General features: G+C 36.9%; 1 protein-coding gene across 4 annotated transcripts in view; it reads right to left on the reverse strand.

Moving 5' to 3' along the window:
* LOC127975433 (regulation of nuclear pre-mRNA domain-containing protein 2) overlaps nucleotides 1-14958 on the reverse strand; it is a 28122-nt gene that overhangs the window by 11786 nt on the left and 1378 nt on the right. For all 4 annotated transcript variants that reach the window (XR_008157523.1, XR_008157522.1, XR_008157521.1 and 1 more), the window contains exons 2-9: nucleotides 8832-8961; nucleotides 8600-8745; nucleotides 5627-5679; nucleotides 5414-5540; nucleotides 5155-5330; nucleotides 958-1243; nucleotides 575-874; nucleotides 178-381 (exon numbers count right to left, since the gene is read on the reverse strand). Coding sequence is in view for 1 of the 4 variants with exons in the window: in XM_052579480.1 (XP_052435440.1) it covers nucleotides 178-381; nucleotides 575-874; nucleotides 958-1243; nucleotides 5155-5330; nucleotides 5414-5540; nucleotides 5627-5679; nucleotides 8600-8745; nucleotides 8832-8961 (1422 nt within the window). In the remaining 3 variants the exon portion in view is untranslated. The remainder of the gene's footprint in view (nucleotides 1-177; nucleotides 382-574; nucleotides 875-957; nucleotides 1244-5154; nucleotides 5331-5413; nucleotides 5541-5626; nucleotides 5680-8599; nucleotides 8746-8831; nucleotides 8962-14958) is intronic.

Raw genomic sequence — 14958 nt, forward strand, 5'->3', positions numbered from 1 at the left:
GCATATTAAAGTAGTGTTCTTAAGCGCAGCACTGTTTTGTTTATAGCAGTAACCCAGAAAACACCGTCTCGCTGTCTCAAGCGCCACCTGCTGTCAGAGAATCGTGAAATCTAAATCTTGAGTCGAATGAATCATTACATCCCTAGAAATCAATAGTGTACAAGAAATGTGTCCTACCCTGCAGATTGGGGCTGTGGGTCTGTGATTTGGTGAGAACATTTAGGATGTTCTCAGGAGAGAAATCCACTTTAGACAAGATGCTAGCCAGAGGATTGGATGAGGGAATGCTGCCAGGGGTCAAAGGAGGGGCTTTGGAGGAGGAGGCATGGCTGGATGGTGTAGTAGGTGTGCCAGGGGAAGGACGGGACACAGGACTGACGCCTGGGTATTAAGAAAGAAGAAAACACTGTTATGAACTAAAATGAGCAAACTCCTCTCAAACTCTTTCAGTGGCCTTTAGTTGGGTAGGAATGAGAAAGTTACACTTATCATTCAAGACATAAAAACAACATATATATATATATATATTTCTCTTCTGAACCTGTCTGTTGTGCTCTACTTATGGAAAACTCACCAGTGGTCTTCATTGCGTTGGAGATAGAGCTCAGAATGGAGCTGATCTTGCCCAGATCCACATTGGCCAAGTTCACCTGTAGGGGGGAGGGGCTAACGACAGGGGCAGGTACAGGTGTGCTCGTAATGGGTGAGGTGTTTGCTGGAGGCATTTGATTGGTTGAGGACACAGACACCGTCTTTGTTGGAGTTGCCAAAATCTGGGAGGGTTTAGAAGTGGTGATCTGAGAGCTTTTTGTTGCCGTATCATTCGTAATCTTGGACACAGATGGAAGTCCTGACTTCTCTCTTCTCGCATCAACTGGAGGACAAAATACAGCTATGTAGGTTAAATGTTACATTTTTGACTCATCTAAATTTCCCCTTATTTCTGCTTTCTCTTACCAACGATTCCAGCATTTGCCTTCGTTTCTTTTTCCTCAGACATGTCCATGTCCTCTATGTCTCTGTTGTCCTTCTGTTGCTCCAAACCTGTCCCTCCGTTTCCATCCCCACTTCCCAAACCTCTCCTGGAGCTCATGGCATTGAAGGGCGACTCTGAGCCGGTGGGGGACGGGGCATCCTCAGAGGGGGAAGGCATGGGAGAGTCCTCCAGACTGGGCAATGTGGCCTTCAGAGCATCCAGCTTATGCTTCAAGCCACTGACGCGATTGGCGAAAGCTTTATACGCCTATGGGAAGCAATGAAGGGTTTGACAGAAGCACAATATGAGGATAGATAATAGAGCTGGAAAATATGGCAAAAAAATTGTTACATGTCAAATTTTTCAGGACATTTTTACTGATTCTCAATTTTTAACTAGTGAACTTGAAAATGTAACCTCAGCATGGTTTACGTAACTTAAACTTCTCTATTAACCCTTGAGATAAAGAAAATGATATTCCAAGTGCACCACATATGAAATGGTAAACAAATCACTTGTTAAATATCTTTGCAGAAAAGATTTGTCTTACACATATTTGTTCAGAAATAATATGTAGGAAAATCCTTAAAAATAAAAAATACAAATAATCAAGAGTTAAGGTAATTAAAATTCAAAATGATTGAAGGTTTAACATCAGTAGACCATTATTAACTATAAATGTGACCCTGGAGAACAAAAGCAATCATAAGTAGCACAGGTATATTTGTAGCAATATCCAACAAAACATTGTATGGGTCAAAATTTTCAATTTTTCTTTTATGCCAAAAAAGATACTGAATATAGGATATTGAGTAAATCTCATTTTCCAGCAAGATATTTTGTACATTTCCTATCGTAAATATATCAACACTTATTTTTATTTATTGGTAATATGCATTGGCAACTTAATTTGAACAACTTTAAAGGCATTTCTTTCTTTTTTTTACCCTCAGATTTTAGATTTTAAATTAGTTGTATCTAGAGCTGTAGTCAAGTCCGGCTTTGTCGAGTCCAAGTCAAGTCCAAGTCCAGGACTAGTCGAGACCGAGTCCAAAGAGGTTCGAGTCCAAGTCAAGTCCAAGTCCAAAAGTTTCGAGTCCAAGTCCAAGACCGAGTCCAAATGAAAGAAAAAAGGGTCCTCTTCAAGACCACATACTTAACTACTGATAATGTTTGTGATGCGAGAGAAAGCATATCTCCTATTCTAAGAAAATCATTTTACATTATTATTTGTAATGATCAAAAAGCATGTGTAAAGTAAAAACTCTGTAGGACAGGGGTCTCCAAACTACATCCTGGATGGCCAATGTCCTGAAAAGTTTAGCTCCAACTAGCCTTAAAACACCTGGAAGATTAGTGTGTCTAGTAAGAGCTTGATTAGGTTCAAGTGTGTATAATTAGGGTTAAAGCTAACAGGGGCGTTAAACAAGATCCTGGGCCCTATGCATAGGCGATCCTGATGGGCCCCCATGGCCCCCACCCATGAAAATATCCAGGTAAAAAATATATATTTCAGATTCATACTTTTCAAGGGCCCTCTCTTCCTTTGGGGCCTTGCTAATGAATACTGGTTTTACTCCCAGTCCGACCCTGGGAGCTAAACTTGGATAAACAAACAAAGTTTGGAACTGTAAGGTCAAATAATTTTTATGTACTTTATTTTTTGTTGACATTATATCTGTGGTCAAAAATGTATATGACTATGCCTAATTGGCACAGTGCACAGACACACGCAAAGCTCGGGATATGACAAATGCACGCAGCAAGGCTAGAATGGATACGTTTGGCTCTACTGGGCATGCACACATAAATACAGCGACATTTTTGTCATACTGTGCTAGTGCTTGCATAGACTAGTCGAGCTCTGTCGGAAACAATCGACTACTCCAGCATGCATTAACCATAATGCATACAGTGTTTGCAAGTACGACGTGAATTTTAAAATTACAATATTGCATGGATCTGTTACTATATGACCTTATCTATGTTGCATGTAAAAATAAAATATGTAATGTAATAATTAGGGTTGTGCCTGAAGCCGAATGCCTTATTCGGAATGGCACGGATAATGGCTTAAAAAACGAATAACGCTCAAGGAATAATTCTGCCTGAATACTCGGCTGAAGCTGACACAGTCTGGTGTTTGCTAGATAACAGGTGAGTCAGGGCATCAGCGCCAGAAGTGAATGAATGTAAACTTTATGAGTGAAAAGAGAGCAAATCAAACACCGCATTGTTGTCGCCTCTCTGTTTATCTCTCAGAAATCAGAGCGTTGCGAGAGTAATTTTACCTATAATAATACATCATAGCTACACGTTATATTATTTATATATATTTAAAAGGCAAATATTGAAAGCTTAGGCTACCATATGATACGAATGAATGGAATAAGCACAGCGCGCTCACCAATCAAACAGCCGCGCTGCGCGTCTCAGTCTCTCAAAAACCAAATCAGTTCTCTCTCAAGAGTAGGCTAATGATCAGCTTAGATACGGATACATTGTCTACTTGTCCTACATGTTTGCATCTTTACCTTTTGCTGGTTTGCGCAGCACACACACATCTGTTTAGTGAAGTTCATTAACATTAAGACTCGCTCAAAGTGTTCTGCGTAATGAGAATGTGTGCATTGAATGGATTCAGTCGTGTTCAAATGATCACTAAACGTTTGTCATGACATCTCTCTGCTTGCATGATAAATATTATTTTAGAAATTAATAATTATTTCAGTTTAACACGACATACTTGTTCAGTGATAACTACGAAAAAAATATATAAAAAGTCATAACAGTCTTATCAAGTAACTGTACGATCTTGTATCCGAATGCAGATAGGAAAAATTTTGTGATTGTTACAGATACAAATACTGGCTGTTACATGAAAATGTAAATATGTAATGTCATATATAAAGTTTTTAAAATTTACATATGTAATTGTTGCATAAGGCTATACATTAATACGCGTTTATTGATTAAAAAAAGGCTATCTAGGTGTAGACGTAAATAAAACACAATCTAACAGGTAGAAAATTAAATTAGAAACATCTAAACTTTTCAGGTCGCAGTAAGTGCACCACTGGTCATGCACATCCTTTCCCGGAACAATACTGAAAGCTAAGGCAAGATGGAGAAACAGATGATCATAGTTGTACAAGGATAGCCATTTTTTAAATGAATATATTAGCAGAGCTACTACAAGGGATGTTTAGTGCTGGAATTCCATTTATTCTTTGCTGAAACTTCTGCGTCATCATGAAGAGCGAGTCATGGTTGCCCAGCAACAGCAGACGCCACTGGAGCGCGAGCGCAGATTACAGAGTGCTTTGGAAATAAGGAGAGCGGCGCGCCTAGCGTTTTCCACACGTTTTCAGTCGCGACATCATGCAAATGTGGTTTTGTTTTGAAGGATAATTTTTTTTTTTTTTTTTTTTGCTGGACTCGGTCGAGACCAACTAGAAGACTTGGCGAGTCCAATGGCCAAGTCCGAGACAAGTCCAAGTGCAAATTCAACGAGTCCGAGACAAGTCCGAGACGACAGAAAAATGTCTCGAGTCCGGACTCGAGTCCAAGACCGGACTCGAGTACTACAGCCCTAGTTGTATCTATATCTATAACAAAGCATACATTAATGGAAAGCTTATTTATTCAGCTTCCAGATGATGGTATAAATCTCAATTTTAAAAAACATTGACCCTTATGACTGGTTTTGTGGTCTAGGATCACAAATGGTCTGTAAAAACAATGAACAACAGCTTTCAGCCGGTCACCATGATGCAAACATGAAATATCAGACATACAGTAGTAGTTCATTACAGGCTTTTAGTTCCATTGGTTTTTTTTCTATGTAAACATGGACATGTTTGATTGTTACAGCATTTCATGCATGAAACGGCAGCTAAAAGAGTTAAGTTAAAAGAAGTTCAAACCCCACTTTCTTGCATTTTTTTTTATTCCACTGCTCGCGTCACAATGAAACCTAGTGATATATATATTCTATTGTGGCCCTTCACAGAGCGGTTAATTACATGCGCCAAATTCTAGTTTTTGGTAATATTTCTATATAAAATTGTGATTGCTCAATTTCTAAAAATAATATCGTGGCAAAATATACAATTCTAATTAATACATAAAATCTGAAGAAAAAAAAAATCACCATCTAGACATCAGAGTTGACTCACATTGGCAACAATTTTGACCTCTTTGTACTGCATCTCATAAAAGATGTCTGCGTTTCCCAGCGCCTCCAGCAGAGGGGGTCCTGCTTTTATCTGGCCCTCCAGGAACGTCACTAATTCCTGCAGCTTTGTGCTTCCCTCGTCAAAGTCCTTCGAGAACTTATTCCCTCCGGATTTATCTAAGGATGTAAGTTGAGAGAGAGTTTGAAAAGCTGCTCTCCAAGCAGTTATATAGTGCTGTTTTTGGTAAATATTACATTACCTTTTAACCTTTTGAGGGCCTCTGTGCTGCAGACGTCCACTCTGAGAGCAGCTAGCTGCTTCTCTCTTAAATCAGTCTCGTCCAGAGAGTTCTTGTAAGACGTTAACCGCTCAACAAAATCATGTGGCTGACAAAGAGAAAATACAATAATTATTATTAGTGTAATAATAATAGGGAAAAGTTAAATTAAATCTGAAGACAATCATGACTTACTACAAACTCTGCAACAATTTTAGACTTTAGAGCAGTTTTAGGGTTGACTGGAGCTGCAGATAAAAAAAAAAAAAACAAGTTAACACATGGTCATGATATTATTAGTTTTTTTATTTTTTTACACAGTCACATAATGCAGGGGTTTTCAAACTGTGGGTCTGAACCCAGTTGGGGATCACAGAGTAGGACAAGGTTTCAATTTCCACATGTTAGCATAACAAAATTACAAAACTTCCCATTTTTTCATTGCCATATCATCACTATATACAGAAAAAGATGTGCCAAAAGTTCAAAAAATATTTAGAAGATAACGCTGAACATTTAACCAGTTTATAAGTAAATTTCTGTTTTAATAAGTTAATTTGTCATCTCAGTTTTTAGTGTTTATTTAAAATGAAACACAGTGTATTATTATTACTATTTTATTTATATATATTTTTTTACAATTATTTCACAATTATTTCTCAAAACTATTTTAGATAGTTGCTATATTAAACTTTTAAAGGGGTCATGTTATGTTGCTTAAAATAACATTATGTTGTTTATTTGGTGTACTTAAGTGTGTTTATGCAGTAAAAAAATAATAATAATATTTTCCCCATCATGTACATTGTTTCTCCTTTATGCTCCGCCTTCTGAAATGCATAGTTTTCTACAAAGCTCATCATTCTGAAAAGCGAGGTGTGCTCTGATTGGCCAGCTATCCTGTGCACTGCGATTGGCTGAATGCCTCAAACATGTGACGGAAATGTTACGTGTCCCGGTCAGAACACGGCGAGACAAAAACAATAAAACCCATTGCAAACGACCCATTTGGTGCATCCAGTCGGGCCATAATACTGTGTTTTTATGCTGCGCCGCATAAACATAAATCCATGTCTGCATTTGTGATAAGAGAAACGACAAACAACAAGATCTACTCTACACCATTGGTTCTCAATTCCAGTCCTTGCACCCCCCAGCTCTGCATATTTTGCATGTCTCTCTTTGTTAATACACCTGATTCAGATAATTAGCTCGTTAGAAGTGAGCTCCGTGTATGAACAGTGATGCTATTGACATGGTCCCTACACAGTGTTCATTGCACCCTACTCCCTGAGCAGAGGAAAACTGTTGAAGTTTACCTCACTTCCGAACATTCATTCATGGATTTGTGCTGCCAGTGTGACATCATATGCCTCTGTAAATAAATACAATTTAAATTCACGTCTCGCACACTTCAGTGCACTTACAACATATACTTTCTTTTCAAACTGGAATCCTGGCTGAATACACGGTGATGTCCACCTCGCAAGGCACTTACGTTTGAATAGAACAAACATCTGAAGCATAAGAGAACCATACAAAATGTGCAGAGCAAATCTCCCCACACAGTGAAGTAGAAATGGGGGTGTGTTTAAACTAGGCGTTTTAGGGGGGTTTGGTTGACTTAACTTTAATAAAGAATATCTCTTTGTGTTCGAGTCTTTCCAACTTCACAGATCTTCTTTATGCACCAAGAGCTTGTAACACTCCAAAGAGAAAGGAAAACTTGAAATCGCATCATACTTGTCTAGATGAGTCGTGGAATGGAAACGTTTGGGAACCTCTGACTCTCTAATTTATTGTATAGCCATTTGTTCTGATATGCACTTGTCATTAAAGGGGTGGTTGACTGCTTTTTTTCCCTATGCTTGATCGTGTTTATGGGGTGCAGTGTTATATTATAATGAGATTATTATAGCTACTGTAAAATAATGTAAAATAATGTAAGGGATCTTTGTTTTAGTGCGTTGTTAAGAGAAGAGCGCATCCACAACAGATCCAACAGATTCTGATTAGCACATCACTTAGTTCGAGTTCACATGTGCATTTGGTCTTGTTGTATGCATGTCCACAACACATGTGACTATTCGGGTTGTAGCACGGGTGCATTGCAAAATCGGAAATAGTCGAATGTCCTAATGTGTGTTAAATCCAATGGTTTTCATTTATTCCTTTAATGTTTGTCTTGTGGCCCAAACATAGTGAAAACAATTAGAAGAATCGTATTTTGTGTTGAACAGGTTGTTTTTGGAAATCAGTGCATAAAATAAAGCTGCTCTTTTGCTTTATGGATAAAGTTTTACTGAAGTGTAACAATTTTATTTAGGCTATAGGCCTATAATTCATTGCAGGCTATAATCGACCTGTTTTAGAATACATTTTTTAATCATTTAAACATTTTAAACAATTTAATTGAGGAGTAGCCTAATTGTAAAGTTAATAGCCTAATTTTTAGTTTCCCCACAGGCTGCGTGATGCTTTATGAAATTGTTGCGAAGCAAATTATTTGTAATATTAATGCAATAATAAAAGTAACTTAACAATAGCCAGAAAATAAAAAGTCTACATTAATTGGAAATGCCAAATACTCAATGATTTTGACAATATCTCTGGCTATAGTCCCTACATGATTGTCCTCAACACACTCCGCTACACCACTGTCCATGGCACGGTTTATAATTTTTTTTTTTTTTTTACACGTAATTTTGTCCAGTAACTTGTTGCCATTATTTAAGCATTATTTTATTTATTTGTAAGGCTGCTTTATGTTTGATTTATGTTGAAGTGTTTAATGCCTTTTAATGGTTGGAATTTTTTGGTAATCAGACTCTCAAAAAATTATGTTAAAATGTGGATTTAGATTTATCGTCCAAAATATCGGTTATTGGTTTGCATATTTAAGGAATTATCGGTCATCGTATCGGCCAAAATTTTCATGTCGGTGCATCCCTAATTACTAATTCATTATAAAAAGTTACTTTTTAAGCCCCTCCCTTGCATGATGATCTACCCCCCCTGAGGAGCCATGCCCCACACTTTAAAAACCCCTGAAGTAAATAATACATTTATGAACAATGTGAATGTTGTTCATTTTATAAGGTAATTTTAATCATATGCCTGTCTTTGCAGCAATGACATATACTGGAAGCGTACAACTCAGAAACTGACCAGGAGAAGACTGTTGCTCTTTCACTTTCTCCTTCTCTTTCTTCTGCAGACTGGCCTTGAGCTCAGAGATCAGCTCCTCCGGATAAATGTTCCTCTCCTGCCAAATACTGAAGATCCTGTCCACTGACTTACACACTTTTGCATCCCTACAAACACACACAGAGTTGGCACAGAATGTCACTAGTTCAGTACCAATCACACTCTAGCACAGACATGCATGGGATTCACTAACTTGACCAGCAGGGCGGCGTCTGGCAGCACCTCAGCGAAGGTGTTTCGGTAAATTATAGCGTTCTTCCTTTTGCAGTTCTGAATGACATCGTTAGCGAGGTAGAAGAGATTGAGCCTGTGATTGGCATCCGCTGCACAAAGAACAAAAGGGAAACGGAAAGATTTATTAGAGTGCAACAATGTAATGATACAAAGAGCTTACGTAAAGCAATTCAAATTTCAGGTAAATGATATTGTGCAGACAGACAGCTGATGATGTGAGATTAATATAAACAGAGAACCCATGAATGTAATATAAATCAACAGAAATCTTCAGAGACCACAACATCATTCCCTGAATTCATTCCTTTTTTGATACCCACAATGCACTCTGATTTCAAGTGCACATTTGGTGTATGCTTGCCAACACATTATTTCCAATACTGCAATATAAGTTGGCGAAACAAGTAAGCGACTTTTACAAGTGAAAGTGTAACTTTTTGCTTATTAAAGTGCATCTGTATGAAGATGTTCAAAACTAAAAGATTTTTCAACTGACATGGTAATTATTTTTTACCTGCATGTCGTAACTTTAATTATCAACTGAACACATCAGTGCCATAACTACCATAGATGTTAAGGTGGACAAGTCCCCCTAATAATTAGAAATGACCAAACTGTCCCTCCAATCGTTGATATTCTTTATGTTCTGGGCTTCACAATTTTGAATTGAAAATATGATAGCCTATCATTTTTGTGATTCATGTAATTCATAACTAAATGTGACAAGAATCTTATTTGGAATATGAATGAGAAGTGCATATGTGCATATTTTAATACACCACACTGTTCATACAGTTCAAATGGAACTGAAATTGTGTAAATATAAAAATGTATTTATATTCTAAATTCGAATATGTATTCGAATAGTTAAAAAAAAAAAACGAATTTTGAAGGTGAAAATTTATAATCGAATTAAAAAAAAAAAAAGTGTGGAAAAAAACGTCCGCGGTAATAGAGGCGTGGTTGTCTGCTTTGTGAGTGGGCGCGCTAGCGCCTGAGGGTTCAGGGACAGGTCTCAGGAGTCGCACTGTCTGGCACAGCATCACTGCTGAAAGTTGACGCGTCTTCATGGAAGATGCCAGCAAGTGCATAGCCCAACTCGACCGCAGCAGAGAAAGTGAGGTAAAATTGTTGACCCGCGAGATAAAAGTTGTATGCAAACTATTTATGATACAGTTAGCATACCATTCGACCACTAGCAACATGAGGTCACATCTCAAAAATGTGCACCCAAATGAGCATGGCATAATGTGTGGAACTCCAGCTAAACAGTCATGTCTTAACGTTACACTGCATCGCCCGGCGCAAGCTCTTTGTCTGCACGACATGAGGCCATAAAGGATAAATTAATTTCGTTCATTTGTAAGGACATGAGACCGATCAGTATCGTGGATGGGGCAGGCTTCGGGGAGTTCTGTCAAGCAATGGATCCGAGGTTTGATTATTTATCGTTTCATGTCAAGGAAAAGTTCCATGTTTACCACAGCACAGCTCGCTCAGAGAATTCAATGTCAGTTTTATATGCTGTAAAACTTCAATTAATATTAATAATATTTGTTTCAATCACTGAATGGAGCCTGCTATATTTGGGACAACAGTCGGGACCTTAAATTGCTTGCTTAAAAATTTGTTTGTTCATTTAAACCATTATGCGCAGAGAACGTGAGAGTGAGAGAGCTTGAGGTCTGCAGTCTTGGCCATTAGTTGATTTCCTTGTTTTTGTGTAGGTAATATGTCGTCATATATGTTTAAACTTAAATAGAATATCTATACAAGTAGTTATGTCTCTTTGTATTATTTTGTCCTGTTATTAACGTAATGCGCAACATGCGCAAACAGATGTTCAAATAGTTTGAATATTCGTGTATTTTTTTATATGGAATATTCGAACGTTATTTTTTAGCAATTTTGACAACCTATTATATCATGCTTTATCACACAAGCAGGAAGAGCAGTATTACACGAGTGATGAATTTGTTCCGAATATAACAAGTTTAAAGGAGTCATATGATGCAATAAAAGATATTTGTCATTTTTTTATATATCGGCATCGGCCGATATCCGTGTTTAGTAGCGCCAATTTAAAGTCAGGCACGTCGGCGGGCAGCCCCGTGTTTTTGGCATGGTGGAAAGTGCTGCTGCTGCCACTGCATGCGAAGCACCCCAAGCCCCAAGTTGTCAGCTCTTACAAACACTGCAGCGTGATTGAGGGCTCCGTTACTCCACCCCGCTCACAGACAGCACCGCGCTCGGAGAGACAGCTGTCCTGGAGCTGCCCAGAACGGTGAACCACATTTGTTCAGAAGCATAGTTTGATGCAGACAATAACCAATTTTCCATCCAACTCATTTGTATTTAGGGATGTCAGTATTTGATAATTTCCATGATCGATCGTCGTTTAAATTAACGATCAAGTAATAACCTTAATGCTGCAAAATGCGTCTGCAGCGGTATTATTATTATGTGCAAAAGCCACTTGGAAAAAAAGCTTTCTCAACCGAATTAAAGGGGAATAAAATGCTAGTAGCAGGACTGTAAAATGAATAGATGTTGATTATGATCATTTGATAAAATGAAGAGTGCGCCATACGTTTTAGTTCATGTTACTTTGTTCACTGTTTCCCGTCAAGGAGACCGCTGAATGCATCTCTTTAAATGGTTTTGTGGTGCTCGTTGTTGTATTTTAAAATAGTGCTGCAACAACGCGTCGACGTCATCGATTACAAAAATACGTTGACGTGCGTGAAATTGGTCGACGCGTCACACTGTTTGTTTACATCTCGCGTAATGGCATAATGTGAATGGAGAAAGTTGCATTCTATCACAAAAACAGAGACTATTGTTATCAAAAGTATGTGAATACTTTAAACACAAGACAAATAAAATGGCCCTTTGTTTGTTCCCTTTGTAAAACCGATATGGTGAACCACGGCAGCACAACTGCGATGCGCGAGCACCTCAGAGGAAAACATCTTGGCACTCTCCGGTTACGGTTTAACTGGTTACCGTGTGATCTGGTGACCAACTTCCTGGTTCAGGTCTGATATTCGTGCGCTTGCGGCATTCTGAAAAGTTTAGATGTTTTTAACTCGATGCGGTGCGGACGCGCCTGAAAAAAACTTTCATGACGTCTCAGACAACTGTAAATTTATGGCTACTGTGGTTTAATTATAAATGCTATCATAAGCTCATATTTACCGTAGTAAAATAATTTTCTTTGCCTCTAATTTATTTTATACTGTAAAAACTTCAACCACATAAGTTCAAAATGAATAAAGGTTGAAATATTATATTAGAAGTTGTACTTATTATTTTTTTTTTTTTTTTGCTAAAGTTATCCTAAGGATTCATTAGCTAATTTAAAAAAAGAACATTAGATTAATTATTTATTGTTATAAAAATAATCATTAGATTAGTCGACTAATCGAAAAAATAATCGTTAGATTAGTCGACAGAAAAAAATAGTCGTGAGTGCATGAGTGTGTGCCTGCGTGCGTGCATACGAGGACGAGCAAGCACGGGTTTGATTAGATGTATTTGGAGGTTATTGCTCAGGTCTCGTTCTGCGCATATCCAAATATCCACATTCGCAATGTATCTGAATGTTAAACTATAATATTTTTATTTTTTTCATGTAAACTAGACGGAAAAGATCATCCTCTTCACATGAGCAAAAACATCCTTGGCATAACAGGACAGTGGACCGGTATACTACGGTCTATTCAAACTGACCAGTGTAACCTTTTAAATGTTTGGTTGACTTTATTTTAATAATGAACAGACTGCGATATAAGTTTGAAATTAGAATGCACTTTAGATGTTCTGTGTCATCTATACTAAACACAAATGTTGCTGGTTGCTAGTGTGTTTGCAGCACTATATTTTATTTTTTGTATTTTACAGTTTAATTGATTTTATTTAAATTTATATTTAAGTTTACATTTATGTTCCAGCAAACTTGAAAAATTGATTGATTGACTTTCTGATTGACTTCTGTCAGTGCTCAATAAATGATGATAAGTTTAGAAATGTTGTGCATCCACTTATTATTAGTGTGACATTTAAGCATGCAAATGAAGGGGAAAACTTCAAGGTATCGACCCTAAAAATCGGCAGCACATCGGCCATCGGCTGACCCTGACCTCTAAACATCGGCATCAGCTATAGAAAAACCCATATCGGTCGATCTCTAGTTTATATTTATTGAGTTTAAACTAATGTCTATATGAAAGATTGTTACTGTTCTGAGATAAAAGACTAACAATGCTGAAAAAAAAAACTTGAGTATGAATTCAAAACAATGAACAAATGTTGTGTTTTTGGGTTGAACAGGCGCGGATCAGTAGCATCCTGTGTGAAAGCACAATGAGTCCGTGCTGCAGACTGCATATGCACTACAGGCGGAGTATGTGTGAAACAGGAAAAAAAACGTCATAAACTGGGAAACCGGCATAATTTAGAAAAAAACTGTGATATACATTTTTGTTCAAACCGCCCAGCACTACCTTCCAGTCAACTTTGCATTTAATATGCTCCGTTACAGCACTCTGACTGTAGATACTGTACAACAATGATTGTCTAATGAACTTTCGCAAAGTCAGCAGTCTTCCCCATTACTGTGATTTTAAGAACAAGAGATGCCAACAATGTATCCTGTAGGAATTGTCAATTACTGAAACTAATGAAATGTAAATAAAAAAAATAAAAAACTTTTGAAATGTTTTACTTTACATTTAATGAATCTAGAATATATCAAAGTTTCACTTTGAAATAAGTAACTGTGTATGTGTTCTCTTTGTGTTTTAAAGTTATTGTGTTATAAAGTGATGTGAAGTGTACTGTTAAGTACACTGATGTCAGGCTCACTTTGGTTAATAACGTTTATTGTTAAATTGTTAAATACCCTGCCTCCATTACATATTTCTGTCACATATTTTTAAGAGTTTGTTCACCACATTTGAGCTATCATTGCTAAAATGTGTTTATGTATATAATTTTGTTTATCTATACACTGTATTCAATATACACAAAGAATATCAGCCAATACATCGATATCAGAATTGTTTTACTCACTAATATCTTTATCTGACGCTATTTAAAATTAGAGGTAACCACAGCATTTTAATCACGATCCAAACAAAGATGCTGCATACATGCAACAGGAGAAGTTTTTAATCCAGGTTAGATTTTGTCATTTCAAAATCTGAAGCAAAAACAATGTTCTGTGACTGAAAATTTATCTGCATGAAACACACAGCAGATGCACATAATGAAAACACAAATTGCACCAGCGCAAAACCCTCTTTTAGTATCCTACTAACTAATGACATGCAGTGAAAAGCAATAAAAACGTGTTGATACAGTTATGTTAGCGGCTGATCTTTTTGCGTATGCATTTGTAGGAGTTTCAGATTAAACATTTATGGCAGGAGAATATTGAAATCCGGTGTCTATATTGATCTGAATTACTTAAAAAGTATCATCTGTCACGATCAATTATGTCAGTTCTCTGATAACAGTCACAATTACATTAATAATTCATGCACATTCTTTAAGAGACTAAAAAGTCCTGCTTGAATAAATATATTTTTCCAGTAAAAGGCCTTTTAGCATTTGTGCAAATGTCCCTCTTCAGGTCACAATGCCCGTGTCACTGCTGTCAAATCTTTGCTGATTTTATCAAGTAAATGTAATAACTAACTTCCAGATGAACACTTGGCTTCACTTGAATCATTTATGTAAGTATCTGCTGTATTCTTATGAAAATCTCACTGATTTGCATTACTAGTAAAAGCCTTTCATTTTCATTTTTTTGCCATATGGCCTAAGTATCAGCATTTACACTAACTTAAATATTTTTATACTATTTACATATTTCTGATTGACTTCTGTCAGTGCTCAATAAATGATGATAAGTTTAGAAATGTTGTGCATCCACTTATTATTAGCATTTACATTAACTTAAATATTTTTATACTATTTACATATTATTAAACTTGCATATAGTTTGAGTCTCTTAATAAAACAGAAATGTTTTTTTCTCCATATTCTCACGTCATCATATTATATGAGCAAAATGCCACATA

The sequence above is a fragment of the Carassius gibelio genome, chromosome B16, assembly GCF_023724105.1.
Source record: "Carassius gibelio isolate Cgi1373 ecotype wild population from Czech Republic chromosome B16, carGib1.2-hapl.c, whole genome shotgun sequence".
NCBI lineage: Eukaryota > Metazoa > Chordata > Actinopteri > Cypriniformes > Cyprinidae > Carassius > Carassius gibelio.